This window comes from Amblyomma mixtum, chromosome 2, assembly GCF_055824585.1.
Source record: "Amblyomma mixtum isolate Tamu chromosome 2, ASM5582458v1, whole genome shotgun sequence".
Lineage (NCBI taxonomy): Eukaryota > Metazoa > Arthropoda > Arachnida > Ixodida > Ixodidae > Amblyomma > Amblyomma mixtum.
In genome coordinates, this window is record NC_143013.1 from 237,878,381 (window position 1) to 237,894,713 (window position 16,333).

A 16,333-nucleotide genomic window follows, 5' to 3' on the forward strand; every position below is an offset into this window, starting at 1 on the left:
GGTGTCCCAGCTAAATGTAACCAAACTTTTAAAAAAGGCGAAGTGTCCTAGTCCAGTGAAACCAACTGAGGGTTGTTCATAGTCGCGTGGCCTAGTCCTGAGTATTTTTCCCCTCTTAAAAGTTAACTAATTAGTTAAGTTCAATTAGCTAACTTTTTAATCACTGACTTCAGGAAAAAAAGTGTCAATGAAAAAGTTTTAGATCACCTCGAAAAACCGCTAGTAGTGCTGTTTCCGTCAAGTTACGATTTACGTAGCTTCATTTATTGGCCTTAAAAGAAAGTTGTCACGTGACCAGCTGCTCGCTCACTTCTCTGCCCCAATGTGCACCCAAAGTCTCATCAAGGAGAGGACTTCAGAAAAAACGGATTTTATTCTCTAAGGCGCGTCTTGGGACGTTGAAGTGGCACAGTTGTCATGTGGAAGCTTTTTCTTATTGTGCGGGTTATGGTTAAAAGCGCGGTAAAAAAACTACTTTACGTAAATATTACTTTGCTGCAAAAGTCTCAGTAACCTGTTTCTCGAAGCGATCTACAACTTTTCCATTGACACTTTGTTCCTGAAGTCAATAAATAAAAAGTTAGTTAATTAAGCTTAACTAATTAGTCAACCTTGAAGAATGAAAAAAATACTGCAGACTAGGTCACGGGACTGTAAGCAACCCTCATTTGGTTTCAGATGGCTAGGACACCCCGTGTTTTTTAAAAGCTTGGTTACATTTAGCTGGGACACCTGGTATATGGCTTTAGTCCAAATTAAAGTTCTAACAAGGCCAACTGCGCAGACAGCGGAGCTTCAACAGATCCATGCGGTCAGATTCATTTATAAGTCCTTTCAGGAAAAGTGCTCCATATAGAAATACACTAAAGGTTACAGAAACCACGCGTACATTTCCTAAGTTCTCCAATTATATTACCGGAATTATTAGACAGTGATTTCAGTTATGTAAACTTTGTTAGTCGTAATATAACCTGTATTATATTTGATATTTTAGTGATGTATCGAAGATACAGTATCGAGTATATGTATCGAAAATTGACTTCGGTACTGTATCTTGTATCTGTACCGGAGATACAATTTGCAATGATATCGAGTATCGTATCGAAGATACTATTTTGAAGTATCTTGCCCAGCCCTGGTGAGAAGAGAGGGAACAGCGGTCCTTTGGGAAGCAAATGCGATTTCTGCCAAATCAGCAATTGGGTGGCCCTGATAAGGGCCGTTTGTGGTGATCCTGTTGTTTATGCCTGGGGGGTCCACCAGAGCCATGCTGGCCCACCAGAGCCAGTCCAGGTGGGACTGAAGCAGGGCGCGGCTTGTTCCACCGGTGCGCACCAGCACAAGCTTGGCTTTCTGCCAAGCTTGTTCTATATTCTGAGTGTGCGCACCGGTGGCCGGGTCGACGAAGTTGTCCTGGTGGCACACCGTGTTGTGCTGCAGGTCCATATCACCGGCCGCGTCCTGTAGAGCCTCCAGGTTGTAGCCCCGCCACTCGTCCGTGACTACCTTGGTTGTCGGCAGCACATTGTCCCTGATGATGGCTTTCAGGGTGTCGCCGTCCCGCTTCTCAACTTCAAAAAGTCGGGTCTCTCCCGTGGATACCCAATAGAGGCCGACGACTCAGGGCCCTCTATCTGCTACGCCGTTCGCCTTTCGGCGACCGCGGAACAGGGACTCGTCGACCTGAACTTCCTCCCCGGGGCCACCCATGCGTGGCCTCTGTAGCAGGCCCTTGGCCACAACTTCACGGTAAAAATATGAGTAAAAGCACGGCATGGGGTACGCTGTCGTACGCTTGCTCGGCATAGAGTATTTCCGTATGGGTGAACTAAATGAATTCGAGACGACGGTCTGGAAGTTCATTTTCTACTGTATGTACTACATACATGAGCGCAAACTGCAACAAGCTCAAGCCATGACCGCCGCTCCCGCCTCGCCCAACGTTGGCCTCGCGTCACCCAACTCATGCGCTTTAAAAAACATTTCAACTAAATATAAAAACAAAACCTAACAGTTGTAATATAATAGGTAAGTATTTAAGCTGTAAGTGAATATTCTAAAAGTTTATGTCGATTTTATGCATCATTAAGTTTAAATATGTTGTCACGTGATTTTGGCGTACAATCTAGCCCCCAGCCTCAGGCGTTGCCAAATAAAAACGTCACTACTAATTATGTGACTGTATTAAGGTTAATTTAGCGGGTTTGTAATTTGAAAGTTATTTTAAATACATCTTTTTTTTTAGTAGTTTACCGACTGCACCAAATTGGCGCTGCGGTCGGTATCCAGAAAACACGTGAACGTTGTTTTGGTTCTCTGGTTGCTCAGCGTCCGTCGGTCTCTTGCCCACCACGGCACCACGGTGCTTTCGACTGACAGGTTAACTCTGCTCCACAGTCGCACCAGTTTATTCGCCTTTCACGATGGGCCGTCCTCTTGCCGTAAGTAAGCTTCAAATGCCGTTTTCCCTTGCAGTCTCGGAGGCTCCTGCGAGCGGTTGTAACGCACCGTGATGAACCCACGTGGTTGTGCGAAGCGCTCCTACCGCTTACTACGCACGGTGCTTTTGTAACGAGTTGTATCCTTCACTCATGGGCCACCTCTTTTTTTGTCCAGGTTTGGATGAGAGACGCTCTGAAGACGGCGTGCCGCCTGAACTCTCGGCCCGTTGCGAGCGCTTGGTACTCGCAACAATCGAACCCTGAAGACTGGGACTCGGTCAGCGGCGACCTTCTGTCCATACACGCGAAGCTTGAACGAGAGCATCCGCTACCCAAGAAACAGAGGTTTGCCATATATTTCTACACTTTTCATTGTCGTTGTGAAATACGGCGGCGTTCAATTTGGCAGTTGAGTTCACAGCTTTTACAGTCCGCTGGAGGAACGGAGAGTAGCGGTGCCATGTTTTGCAGCGCTCTCTTCGGCGCCATAACCGTATTCAGTTGAGAGGTTCGGTGTTTGAAATTTCTGTGTTGTGCAGCAGAGTTGACTATCAAGCGTTTAGGTATTCTTCTTGGTATTGGCATTCGAACACAGCGGATAACGGGCAATTAAAAAAGAATAAAGCGAGAAACGAGAGATGCGAACGCCGACGCTTTTTCGCGTTTTGGACGTGCTGTTTGGATTAACTGATGTAGTTTCGCATTCAGGTCTGGTCCTCTTCGCTCATTACGGTCCAGGGAGGGCGCAAGCAAACTATTTTGATCGTCGCATTAGTGCTGTTGGGTTTGGCAGTTCAAACATTGGCTTTTCTAGACTTCTACGCGGAAGTAACAGTGTCGCCGCAGTGTCGCAAGTAACAGTAGCAGGTCGTGTTGGAGACTCACTTCGACCTACAGCCTTTCAGTTGCACATTGGATGTGGCATTAGTTTCGTTCGCTGGCGTCATTAAAAAATTCCTTGCCATTTTTCAGCGCTGTGCACATGCGCTGTGCACATGCAAGGGAGTTTTTGAATTTGTGAAATGTCTTGCTTCAAATAAATTGGCCGTAGAAACAGATCCATGGTGCCATTTAGGATTCTTTCAAAGATAGATGTCAACTAAAGCTTTCGCTTTAGTTGATATGGCACAAAAGCTGGCATTGATTACTAGAACAGACATCTCTGGCATCGCAGATGACCATAAGGAACTGAAAGCGTCGATAGAGTTCATGAATAATGCATTTGAAGACTTGAAAATCAGTGTACAAAATCTTTGTTTGTTAAAACAGCAGCAGATGGAGGATGCCGAGGAAGTAAAAGAGCTGAAAAAGCAGATCGGCGAACTGCACGAAGAAGTTGTGGATGTGAAACAGTACAGCTGCAGGAACAATATTGAAACCAAAGGCGTCCCCGCCCGCTGCTGATGAGTCACTCCCAGAGGTGATTTCAAAAGTGGCTGCAGTGCTTAAGGTGGAACTTCGCACTGAGGAGATCGTTGCTATTCATCGCGCACCAACAAAGAACAAGGGCCAACCAAACATCACAATGAAATTCATCTCAAGGAAGACAAGAGAGGAACTACTGCAGAAAGCGTGAAAACAGGGACTCACGACATCTGCTCTGGGTTTTGACGATAATGAACTAGTGTTTGTGAATGAACACCTATGCCCAGAAAACAGGATCCTCCTTGGTACAGCTGTGCAAGTGAAAAAGCAGAGGGGGTGGAAATTCGCCGGGCTAAGCAATGGCAAAATCTTAATGTGGAAAACCGAGGCTTCTAGAGTCCTGCACATAACGAAACAGGACCTTGACCTTGACCGAGTTTTTAAGGTCACTGACCACACTGCGCGAGACAGTTTTAGTCTGTTTTTACAATAATGGGTTTCACTGTGGAGGAAGTGAATGTTGAATTTAGTAAGGGCAATAATTCTCAGGCTTTCACTGCAACATTCGGAGTTTCAGGAAAAATGAGAATTTATTATTAGCACAATTATCTGAACATGATTTCTTGTTTGACGTCATTGTTTTATTAGAGACCTAGTTAAAAAAGCAGGGAACAGATCCGTGTTCCTGGCTATTACTTTCTTGCCAACTGTAGGAACTCCTTGACTTGGGGAGGAGGAGTGGCTCTCTTTATCAAATCGTCATTAGATCACAAAGTCGTCAAAATATCAGCTCACCACCGCGCGTTAGAATACTTTTTTGCAGAGTTATCAAATGGAGTAATAGTGGGCGTGGTATACAGGCCTCCCCGATCGAGACTTTCACTATTTTTAGAGGAAATGAATGAAGTCCTCTAGTATCTTCATATAAAATACAGAGGCCCTGTCTTAGTGATGGGGACTTCAACACTGATACTTCTACAGATTTAGCTTCCAGATATGCATTGTTGCTACAGTCATACAGCCTTACTAACTTCATAATAGAACAGACTAGAATGGCAGCAGCATCGATAATATATCTGCTGGAGTCTATAATGTACCTATATCTGACCACTTACCAGTATTTGAATTTCTTCATATGGGGAAAGCCGTTGATAGCTGCAAAACACCTTTACGTAAACCCAGAATCAATTACAACTTAGTACGAAACGAACTTGAGCTTACGAAATATAGCTGTCTTGAGCGATGGAATTAATGCTGAATTTTCAAACTTCATTTCTGTATTGAAGCAAGTAATAACACGCTGTCGCTCATGTAATCACCACAGGTATAGTGACCCCATTTGTCCTTGGATGACTACAGGTATACTTAACGAGATAAAAAAGAAAGACACGTGGCATCAAAAGTAAAGAGCGCGCAAAACTAATAGCTTCTACCTACAGCAGTTTCGTGTTATTAGAAATAGATGGTTTGGTTTGGTTTATGGGGTTTAACGTCCCAAAGCGACTCAGGCTATGAGAGACGCCGTAGTGGAGGGCTCTGGAAATTTCGACCACCTGGGGTTCTTTGACGTGCACTGACATCGCACAGTACACAGGCCTCTAGAATTTCTCCTCCAAAGAAATTCAAGCGCCGCGACCGGGATTGAACCCGCGTCTTTCAGGTCAGTAGCAGAGTGGTCACTTATACACTTTATACAGCAGGCACAAGGAAACACGAAAAAAATGTGGGAGGTTGTTCATACTGTAATAGGGAAACCACCTTCGACAATTCGCAGTTCCTGATTTTGTTGGTGCTTACACAACTGAAAAATTTAATAGGTACTTCGTGAACATCGGAGTACAACTAGCTAGTCCGGAAGTCTTACCTGAATTGTAACTGATGGGGACACAGCCCAAAATAGTTTTAAGCCTGATGCCACCAGTGATGCAGAAATTATTTAATAGTGATGCGGGTAGACGACGACAAAGAGCGATGGCACGAGTGGGAAGAGTAGAAGACGACAACGAAGTTTGGACTGTGTTCTCGGAGCCACTCGCAGCTGTTCTTGTCTATTTGTAAATATCTGTAAATATATTCTTTCCCGCAACATATTTGGTGGAGGTGCGGATTTCCCCTACGTCTACCGATGACGGAGCTCCGCAGCGGCCGCCAGTTGCCTTCACTCATCATGACCCAAGACGCCGCCCAGCAAACCTCAGCCCCGGCCATGACATCACTCGTTCTTTCTCCCCCTCGTGACCCTGGGACATTTTCTGGTACCGACAACACTGACGTCGACGACTGGATCAACATGAGCGAGTGAGTACCTACAACCGCTGGGATCCGACCCTTATGCTCGCAAATGTAATATTCTATCTAAAAGACACCGCCCGGGTCTGGTATGAGACGCACGAAGACCATCTGACCAGCTGGGACGTGTGCAAAGAGAAACTCCGCGAATTGTTTGGACGGCCGCTCGGCCGAACGCTTGCCACTAAGAAGGACCTCGCCTCCCGAGCTCAAACATCTACGGAGCCCTATGTGTCGTACATTCAAGATGTGCTGGCCCTCTGTCACAAAGTTGACGCCAACATGCCCGAGTCTGACAAAGTCGGCCACATGTTGAAGGGAATCGCCGACGATGCCTTCAACTTGCTCGTATACAAGAGCTGCACTACAGTCGACGGAATTATTAAGGAATGTCGACGCTTCGAGGAAGCCAAAAGCAGGCGTATTAGCCAGCCGTACACACGCCTCCCCAACACGGCTGCGACTTCTTCATGTGAAGACCTGCGACACCGGGAAGCTCCAGCACCCCCAGAAAATGTGACCCGCATCATCCGACGCGAGCTCGAAGCTATGTCCCCTGCCCCCCTGCATCTACATGATGGCGACAACCGCTTGCCTACCATCTCTCTGGTACAAGCTGTCATCCGCCAAGAGCTTGCCAACCTTGGTTTCCAGCCCGTCAGCCCTGTACGGTCTTCACCACCACCCGAAATCACTGCGATTGCTCCTGGACGACCTTCGTACTTCACTCCACGTCGCCGAAACCCTAACGAGTGGCGGACAACCGACGACAGGCCCATTTGTTTCCATTGCCACCGCATTGGCCACATCTCCCGCCACTGTCGAAATTATTGGTCCCGTCGCAGCACATACCGTCCTCTCAGCTCCCACCGCGACGACGAACAGCCCAGCCACTACACGCTCCCTCCAGCCCAGCACAGTGCTACAGTCGACGGCCAGATTCCCCGCTCCAGCCGCTCCCCGTCACCCCTGCGTCGCCAGTCTCGTTCGCCCCAACGCCGTCGCTCCTTTCCTGGCCCCTACGGACGCTCGCAAGCGGAAAACTAGACGCTGCAGTGTCTGGAGGTGATGCTGCAGTACAGCCCCAGTCCCAAAATCCTCGATTAGCCCTTCGCGCACACAATAATTTGCTCGCCATTCATGTCGATGGAGTGCCTGTGAGAGCCCTGATCGATACAGGCGCGCACGTATCCGTCATGAGTTCAGCCCTACGACACCGCCTCCGAAAAGTACTGACCCCTGCACCCAAAGCCGTTCTCCGCGTTGCCGATGGTGGAACGCCTCATGTTGTTGGACTATGCACAGCCCGTGTGACCATATCCGGCCGCCATACATCCGTTCTGTTCTCTGTTCTGGACCAGTGCCCTCATGAAGCCATTCTTGGCCTCGACTTCCTGTCTGAGCATTCAGCCCTCATTGACTGCGCCACTAATGTTGTTCAGCTTGACCTTCCTCTTTCTGCTGAGTCGCCGTCCCCAGTTATACACCGTCTTTGTGCTGTCGACTTTGTCCGTCTACCGCCTCAAGCCGCAACTTACATTTCTTTCTCATCTGTTCCCCCTGTACCTGATGGTCACTACGTAGTCACTCCGGAACTTGACGTCGCCCTGACGCGCAGCATTGCGCTTCCACACATTGTATTTACAATGTCGGCCAACCGAGCGTACCTTCCGGTCCTGAACTTTGGTTCATCCATCCAACCGCTCCCGCAAGGCATCTCACTCGCCACGCTGTGCCCTGCTGCCGAATGTGTGATATCAGTGGTGGACAGCTGCTTACCTTTCACTCAGCAATGCCGGTTGCCTGCGGCCCCATCAACAGCGAACCCAACGGACGACTACGCCGACATGATCGCTTCTGACCTACCGCCGATGCAAGCTCGCGATCTTAGGTGCCTCTTATCATCTTTCCGCGACATCTTCGACTTTGATAGCCGTGTTTTGGCTCGGACCTCTGTGGTGACGCATCACATAAACACCGGTGATTCCGCTCCTCTCCGCAGACGTCCGTACCGAGTGTCCAGTGCCGAACGCACCGTCATAAATCAAGAGGTGGACAAGATGCTCGCAAAAGACATCATCGAGCCCTCGTCAAGTCCTTGGGCTTCACCAGTCGTCCTGGTGAAAAAGAAGGACTGCAGCTGGCGCTTCTGCGTTGATTATCGGCACCTCAACCGCATCACAAAAAAAGACGTATATCCACTCCCAAGGATCGATGATGCCTTAGATTGCCTACACGGTGCCAAATATTTCTCTTCAATTGATCTTCGATCGGGGTACTGGCAAATTGCCGTTGATGAAAAGGACCGCGAGAAGACCGCCTTCGTGACGCCTGATGGCTTATACCAGTTTAAAGTCATGCCGTTCGGCCTCTGTAACGCCCCGGCTACCTTCGAACGAATGATGGACTCCCTTCTTCGTGGCTTTAAATGGTCCACCTGCCTCTGTTACCTAGACGATGTTGTCGTTTTCTCGCCTACTTTTGCCACGCACCTCGAGCGCCTCTCCAATATACTGACAGTGTTTCGTAACGCCGGACTTCAGCTGAACTCATCGAAATGCAAGTTCGGTCGTCGCCAACTCACTATTCTCGGACACCTCGTTGACGCTTCTGGTGTACGCCCAGATCCCATCAAAATTCAAGCTGTGAAGGACTTTCCTCTTCCAAGGTCGTCGAAAGATGTGCGCAGCTTTGTCGGCTTGTGCTCGTATTTTCGCCGTTTTATCAAAGATTTCGCCGGCATCGCTCGTCCCCTCACCGATCTTCTGAAGAACGACACCCCCTTTACCTGGGGCCCTGCTCAAGAGAACTCATTTTCATCTCTCGTCCATTTGCTGACCACTCCGCCCATCTTAGCACATTTTGACCCGTCGTCTCCCACAGAGGTTCGCACCGACGCCTCCGGATATGGCATCGGCGCCATCCTAGCCCAACGTCAACAGGGTCAAGATCGAGTCATCGCTTATGCCAGCCGCCTACTTTCAGCCGCAGAGCAAAATTACACCATTACTGAGCGCGAGTGTCTTGCCCTTGTCTGGGCAGTAGCTAAATTCAGACCCTACCTGTTCGGCCGTTCATTCGCTGTTGTCACTGATCACCACGCTCTCTGTTGGTTGTCTTCACTAAAAGATCCCACCGGTCGCCTTGGTCGCTGGGCATTGCGCCTCCAAGAATACTCATACTCCGTCGTGTACAAGTCAGGGCGCCATCACCAGGACGCTGACTGCTTATCCCGATACCCTGTGGAACCACCTGACCTAGAGGACGCTCAGACCCTGCCCTGCCTCTTGGCTATCTCCGATCTTGCTGATATTGCCAACGAACAGCGTCACGACTCATCTTTACGACCTATCTTTGATGGCATCCGTTCTGCAAACCGATCTCCGTCTCTGAACCTTTATGTGCTCCAGAATGGCATTTTGTATCGCCGAAACCTACACTCCGATGGCCCTCCGCTCCTGCTCGTGATACCCCAACGTCTACGCTCTTCTGTCCTTGAAGAACTGCACGATCTGCTGACAGCCGGTCACCTTGGCGTGTCCCGCACGTACGCTCGGGTGCGGCATCGCTTCTTTTGGCCTGGTCTCTATCGTTCCGTCAAGCGTTACGTGGCTGCTTGCGACCAGTGTCAACGTCGGAAAAGGCCCTCCACTTTGCCTGCCGGTCTTCTGCAACCCATCGCCATACCTCCGGACCCTTTTCACCGTGTTGGCCTCGACCTTCTTGGCCCTTTTCCGACGTCCCTCTCCGGCAACAAGTGGATAGCTGTCGCAACTGATTATACGACTCGGTACGCCATCACGCGTGCTTTGCCGTCCAGCTGTGCTACCGATGTTGCCGATTTTCTTTTGCAAGACGTCATCCTTCACCACGGCGCCCCTCGTCAACTGCTCACCGACCGCGGTCGTTATTTTCTATCCAGAGTAGTTCACGACATTCTTCGTTCGTGTGACCCGCAGCACCAGCTCGCGACAGCTTACCATCCACAAACCAATGGGCTTACGGAAAGGTTCAACCGCACGCTCACCGACATGTTAGCCATGTACGTATCGCCAGACCACCGAGATTGGGACGCAGCCTTGCCTTATGTGACATTTGCATATAACTCTTCCCTTCATGACAGAACAGGCTATTCTCCTCTCTACCTTTTGTTTGGTAGGCATCCCACCTTGCCTTTGGACACACTCTTGCCGCCTTCTTCAGCCCCCACCACTGCTTACGCTCGGGACGCCATCTCCCAGGCCACGCTGGCGCGCCAAATAGCACGTAGTAGGCTCCAAGCCTCTCAAGTTTCCCAGAAGTCAGCCTACGACCGCCGTCACCAGGCCGTCGAATATACCCCAGGATCACTCGTCCTTCTCTGGACGCCCTCTCACAGCGTCGGTCTCTCCGAGAAGCTCCTTTCGCACTACCGTGGCCCTTACCGTGTCGTGCGCCGTGTTACCGACGTGAACTATGAAATTGCTCCCCTTGAAACCTCGCCCTCGTCCTCTGGCGCCACCACCGACATCGTCCACGTCTGTCGCCTTAAACCTTATCACGACGCTCATACGTCGCCGCCCTAACGCCGAGACGGCGTTTCAGCAGCCGGGGGTCCTGATGCGGGTAGACGACGACAAAGAGCGATGGCACGAGTGGGAAGAGTAGAAGACGACAACGAAGTTTGGACTGTGTTCTCGGAGCTGCTCGCAGCTGTTCTTGTCTATTTGTAAATATCTGTAAATATATTCTTTCCCGCAACAATAGTCTCTTATCTGGCGAACCGTAAAGCTCCTGGATGTGACGGCATAACTGTAAAGATTCTAAAAGACAATATCGAGGTTTTAGCACCGATAATGGCAACATTATTCAATTATGCAATGGAAAAGGGTGAGTACCCGGATATCTTAGAAATAGCAAAAGTCAGCCCAGCCTATAAGAAAGGGGATATGAACGACCCTGGCCACTACCGACCCATATCGGTTTTAAGTATTGTAAATACTATTTCAGGAAAAGTAATAGCTTTTCGGCTAAAAAAATATCTCAATGAAAACAGTGTCATTACACCTTCACAGTACGGATTTAGGTCCAAGAGGTCGACGTCTGCCGCGGTAATGGAACTGACGCAAGCGATCTACTCGTCTTTACATAACGGAAGCATATTAGTAGTTTTGTTTTCAGACCTTAAGAAGGCATTCGACACAATCGCACATTCAGTTTTCTTGCAGAATTTAGAGCAGTATGGCTTTAGAGGAAGAACTTTACATCTATTCGCTAGCTACTTGAACAGTCAACAGCATGTTTTCATAAACAACTTTTCATCTTCATACCATACAGTTTTAACAGGAGTTCCTCGAGATCGGTTCTAGGACCCATCTTGTTTTCTTTTTACGTTAATGACCTGCCACAAAGTACCAGTGCATCTAAAACCATTACCGTATTTACTCGAATCTAACGCGCCCTCGATTCTAACGCGCACCCGTTTTTCGTGACCCCCCCACCGAAAAAAAACAAACTTGATTGTAACGCGCACCCGTTTTCCATGACAAAAAAAAAAAAAAAGGTACCACCCACCTCGTGCTTTCATGCAGCAATACAACTTTGTCTCGTTTGGAAAAACAAAGATTTAATCTCGATGCACTAAAGTTGCGATAATAAACACACACATAAAAAAAGGAAACGGCTTATCTTGCCAAGCCCGGGATCAGCCGTGCCGGCGTAGTGAAAACAATCTTGGCAAGATAAGCCGTTTCCTTTTTTTATGTGTGTGTTTATTATCGCAACTTGGTGTAGAGAGAGGAACTCGAGTGAGACACAGCGGGAAGCATCGCGCCTGCATGCTCTGCCGAAGCGCGATTGGTGGCCCCGAGAGGGACCGTTGAAAAAAAAAGCTGCCAAAGGAGCTTTGAGAGAAGAGGAGGAGGAGAGGCGGCGTTGGGCGAGGAGACATGCAACGCCAGCCCGGGATCAGCCCGCCGGCACAAGGTTCACTCGTCGTCGCTGTCAAGCCTGGCCCGCATGGAGCGTTTTTTACCCGCGAATCCGCGTCGCGCGCCCAACGCCCACGCCGGCGTCGACGAATTCACTCCTGCATGGTCAGCAGCCGAGCGGCGCGCGCTACGGGCGACGTTGACAAGATGGCTGCGCCCTGCTCGCCCACTTCGGAATAAATACATGTCACCGCTGGATTCTTCGACGTGATAGCTCGCTCAGATAGTAGCGGTTCGCTTTTACTTCGCACAGCTCGCCCACACGTAGAGGTATAAGCGATAACTAGCCTTTGTTTTTCAGATAATTTCGCGATTTTCTAGCTCTTAGGCCTAACTGTGTTTACCTCGCAAGAACGACACCTGGTGAAGCAGTTGTCTAGCTTTCAGTCACTTGCTACATTTTCATCGATTAGCAGTTTTTCTACTTGGAACGAAAAAAGGCTCGCAATGCACCCATCGTAGTTATCAGCAATTACGGATAAAAAAATTCTTCAACACAGCATTTATGTGCTTTGGCGTCTTGTCACTAGATGGCGCTACCGTTTACGCGTGCCCCTGATGGACGGCGCGGCCAGCTAAAAGCGACTCCTCCGAGAGACAACACGCTGCTCGGCCGTTTCGGCCGAGAAACCCGAAGACCAAGCCTCGGTATTATAGTTAACTAGAACTCGGTACCCTCGGTGTGTCAAACGCCCGTCTTTCCGGATAATAACTATGCTTTCCGGGAAGCACGACGCAGTTTTGGTGGTCAAGCTACAGTGCCAGAGAGAGCTCGCAAGCGCGTCTCTCTCGGCCGGCGTGGCTCCGCCCAGAGTCACGTGACGCCCGTTCCGGCTCTCATTGGCCCTCTGTCGCTGCCCTCTCCCGGCGTCGGCGCGGCGTCGACGTTTTTATCTGTTTCGACAGAACCCGACGATTTGGCAAAAACGTCCTCTCCGGCGGCAAAAAAACGCTCCGGTGCCGTCGACGCCGACGAATCGCCCGGAAAAACGCTCCATGCGGGCCACGCTTCAGACAACTCCTTATCGCTGTTGACGGACCAAAGCATTTCATCCTCGGTGCCGTCCATGGCATTCGATATGCCACATTTTTTAAAGGCCTTGCTGACCATGGCAGACGGTATCGTGCACCACGCATCTTTCGCCCATCCAGCGAAGTCTTGCAGCGAGGCACGCTTAATCCTATTGCTGGGAGTGAATTCATGGCAGCCACTCACAAGCCATTCGGTGTAGAGCGCCCGAATCCTATCTTTAACCGGCTTGTTCAAACAGACATCGAGCGGCTGGAGCTGCGATGTCATGCCGCCGGGTATCACGACAAGGTCGGTGTTGCACGCTGCGAGCTTGTCCTTGATGCGTTGGTCGAGATGGCACCTGAACGCGTCGAGCACAAGCATCGCACGCAGGCCCAAACTGCCGCCGGGTCTCTTGCGCCAGACGTGGTCGATCCAGTCGGCGACCAAGTCCGTGGTCATCCAACCTTTTTCATTTGCGCGCACAATCACGCCACTCGGAAACACGCTTCCTTTCGGGAGCGTCTTGCGTCTGAATATAAGATACGGGGGCAGCTTGTGTCCATCCGAGGTGCAACAAAGCATTGCGGTGACGCGTGTTTTTTCATGGCCGGAAGACAACGCGCACTTGCTTCGCCCCCTTCTTTTCAACAGTTGTGTTGGCAGGCATGTCGAAGTAGAGCGATGTTTGATCGGCATTTCCAATCTGGCCGAGGCCGTAGCCGTGTCTGCGGCGCAAACCCAAAACGAACCGCTGAAAACTGTGCAGCTTTTCCTCATATTCCTCAGGCAACTTTTGGCATATCCCCGTTCGCCTTCTAAGAGAAAAGCCTTTTCTCTTCATAGAATTTGAGAGCCAGCACCTGCTGGCTTTGAAGTCACTCCGCGTTAGGGCCGTTTCACATGCATGCGATTCTCGCCTGCGACGCTGCGAATTCGGTCGGTCTGCGACTGGGGAGGGCCGTCGGTCTAGCCGCAGACGGCCTGCGACCAAGTTCCGTCCGGTTGGAATCCAGTCGCAGCGTCGGTGTGGTCGCTCTGCGACTGACCAATGGGCAGCGCCGAGTCGGCACGTGACGTGACGTCACGCGGGAGCAGCTGCCGCGGCCACGACCGGTCTCCAGGCGCGCGAGCGAGAGCGCACGTGCGTCGAGACCTGCCGCGGCAACAACTCGCACGTGACGTGACGTCACGCGCCGTCTCGGCGTGGGGTCACGTGGGAGCTGTTCCCGCGGCGTAAGCAAAACTGTTTATTCTAATCAAAACATACGAAATATTGCCTTGCATCTAAAAACAAGCTGGTCATTACATCATCAACACATTCCGTGCAGTGTTTCTGTCGGGTTTAATCGTGGGTTGCCTATGCGAACATCGAGCAACCTTGCGTGTCCCTCCGACCGAATTCGCTGGGTACGCGTTGCATGTGAAAGCACTGTGCGAAAATCGCACTGCGGCGTCACCGACTAGGCCGACTATTTTCGTTCTAGTCGCAGCATGTGAAACGGCCCTTAGCCCTGTTTGTAGGGCTAACTGCATCGCCCGGACTTTGAGCAGATCGGTCGTCACTGGTTGCTGCGCCGCTCGCTGCTCTTGAACATATTCTGCGAGCTGCTCTTCTATTTCGGCGAACCGGCCCTGCTTCGGTCCACTGAAACCCTTTCATGTAGCCTTGCTGGCGAAAATCTTTTCCTTCTGCTTGCGCCAGTCCCGCACGCACGTTTCTGGTATTCCGAATACGCGTGATGCGGCCCGATTTCCGTCAGTCTCTGCACACATGATGACTTTCCTTTTAAATGCGGCATCATGATGAACTCGGCGTATCTTCGCTGTCGGCCCGTCCATGCTGGTAGAGCAAACGCAGAAAACGGATAGAGTAACCTAAGCACAGGCAGCTAGTCAGCTACGCTCTCGAAGTGCGTATGAGGCGGCCATTTTGAAATGCCGATGGCGATATGTTATCGGAGATTTAGGGTCGTACTCGATTCTAACGCGCACCCAATTTTTGGACCCGATATATCGGAAAAAAGGTGTGCGTTAGATTCGAGTAAATACGGTATATATGCTGAAGATACTGCCTTCATTTTTTCTGGTAAAACAGTTGAGAATATAAAACAGCCATCGTTAACAGTGAACTAAATAAATAAACCTGTCAGTTTGGCTGAGGAAAAATAGCTTAACACTGCATAGCGCAAAAACAAAATATAGTGTTTCGCTCTGCCTTTAGATGTTTTGATTCGTAGTTTTTGAAAATCAATTTTAGCAAGTGCCTTTTGGAAGAAGTTGACTCGATTAAATAGCTTGGAGTTGTGTTTATAAAAGCCTTAAAGGTGCACTGAAGAGGAATCTGAACTTGTCTTTTTGCCGCGGGAACTCGATCTACACGTTCCGAGCTTTCTTAGAGACTGCGATTTACTGCCCTGTGTGGCCGATTTCCCCAATTAAATCGGATTAACGTCCGGCTCCCGCCTTTTTTTTTTTTAATTCTGCCTCGTACGGTGGGCGGAGTCGACCAATGCGCGGAGCGCCTTTCACCCAGTCCCGTGGCGGCTTGCCGCTCTGCCATCGGCGGAGTAATACGTCGTAGTCCGTAGTAGCAAATAGTCCGCGCGTATTTTTATTTCTTCGGGCTTATTTTGCGGCTATATTATCTGCGATTGAAACTATTTATTCATGGAAACCTAAAAAACAAAAAAAGCGAAAGCAAAACCTCCACGGGACTGGATGAAAGGCGCTCCGCACGTTGGTCGACTCCGCCCACCGTACGAGGCAGAATTAAAAAAAAAAGGCGGGAGCCGGACGTTAATTCGTTTTAATTGGGGAAATCGGCCACACAGGGCAATAAATCACTGTTTCTAAGAATGCTAGGAACGTGTGGATCGAGTTCCCGCGGCAAAAAGACGAGTTCAGAATCCTCTTCAGTGCACCTTTAACACTGCATAGCGCAAAAACAAAATGTATAGTGTTTCGCTCTGCCTATAGATGTTTTGATTCGTAGTTTTTGAAAATCAATTTTAGCAAGTGCCTTTTGGAAGAAGTTGACTCGATTAAATATCTTGGAGTTGTGTTTATAGCCTTAGTTGGAAAGTACACATCATCAACATGTGCATAAAATTAGCATCATCATGCTTTGCATTATTGAGATGTAGAGAACAGTTTGGTATACCTGTGTTAGAAATAATTGTCTATACCATATTTCATTGCCATCTTGTGTACTGTTGTGATTCGTGGGCTTCAACGTTAAAACAAATTTGGATCCA

The 16,333-nt window shown here is 49.6% G+C and overlaps 1 protein-coding gene across 2 annotated transcripts in view; it reads left to right on the forward strand.

The window, feature by feature from the left end:
* Nucleotides 1–2,280: 2,280 nt before the first annotated feature.
* The window catches only part of LOC149363068 (rRNA methyltransferase 1, mitochondrial-like), a 37,258-nt gene continuing 23,205 nt past the window's right edge, over nt 2,281–16,333 (forward strand). The window contains exons 1-2 of one of the 2 annotated variants that reach the window (XM_089573356.1): nt 2,281–2,441; nt 2,617–2,786. In XM_089573356.1, the coding sequence (XP_089429482.1) occupies nt 2,424–2,441; nt 2,617–2,786 (188 nt within the window). In that variant the 5' untranslated portion in view covers nt 2,281–2,423. The remainder of the gene's footprint in view (nt 2,442–2,616; nt 2,787–16,333) is intronic. The other variant, XM_089573357.1, reaches the window with a different exon arrangement.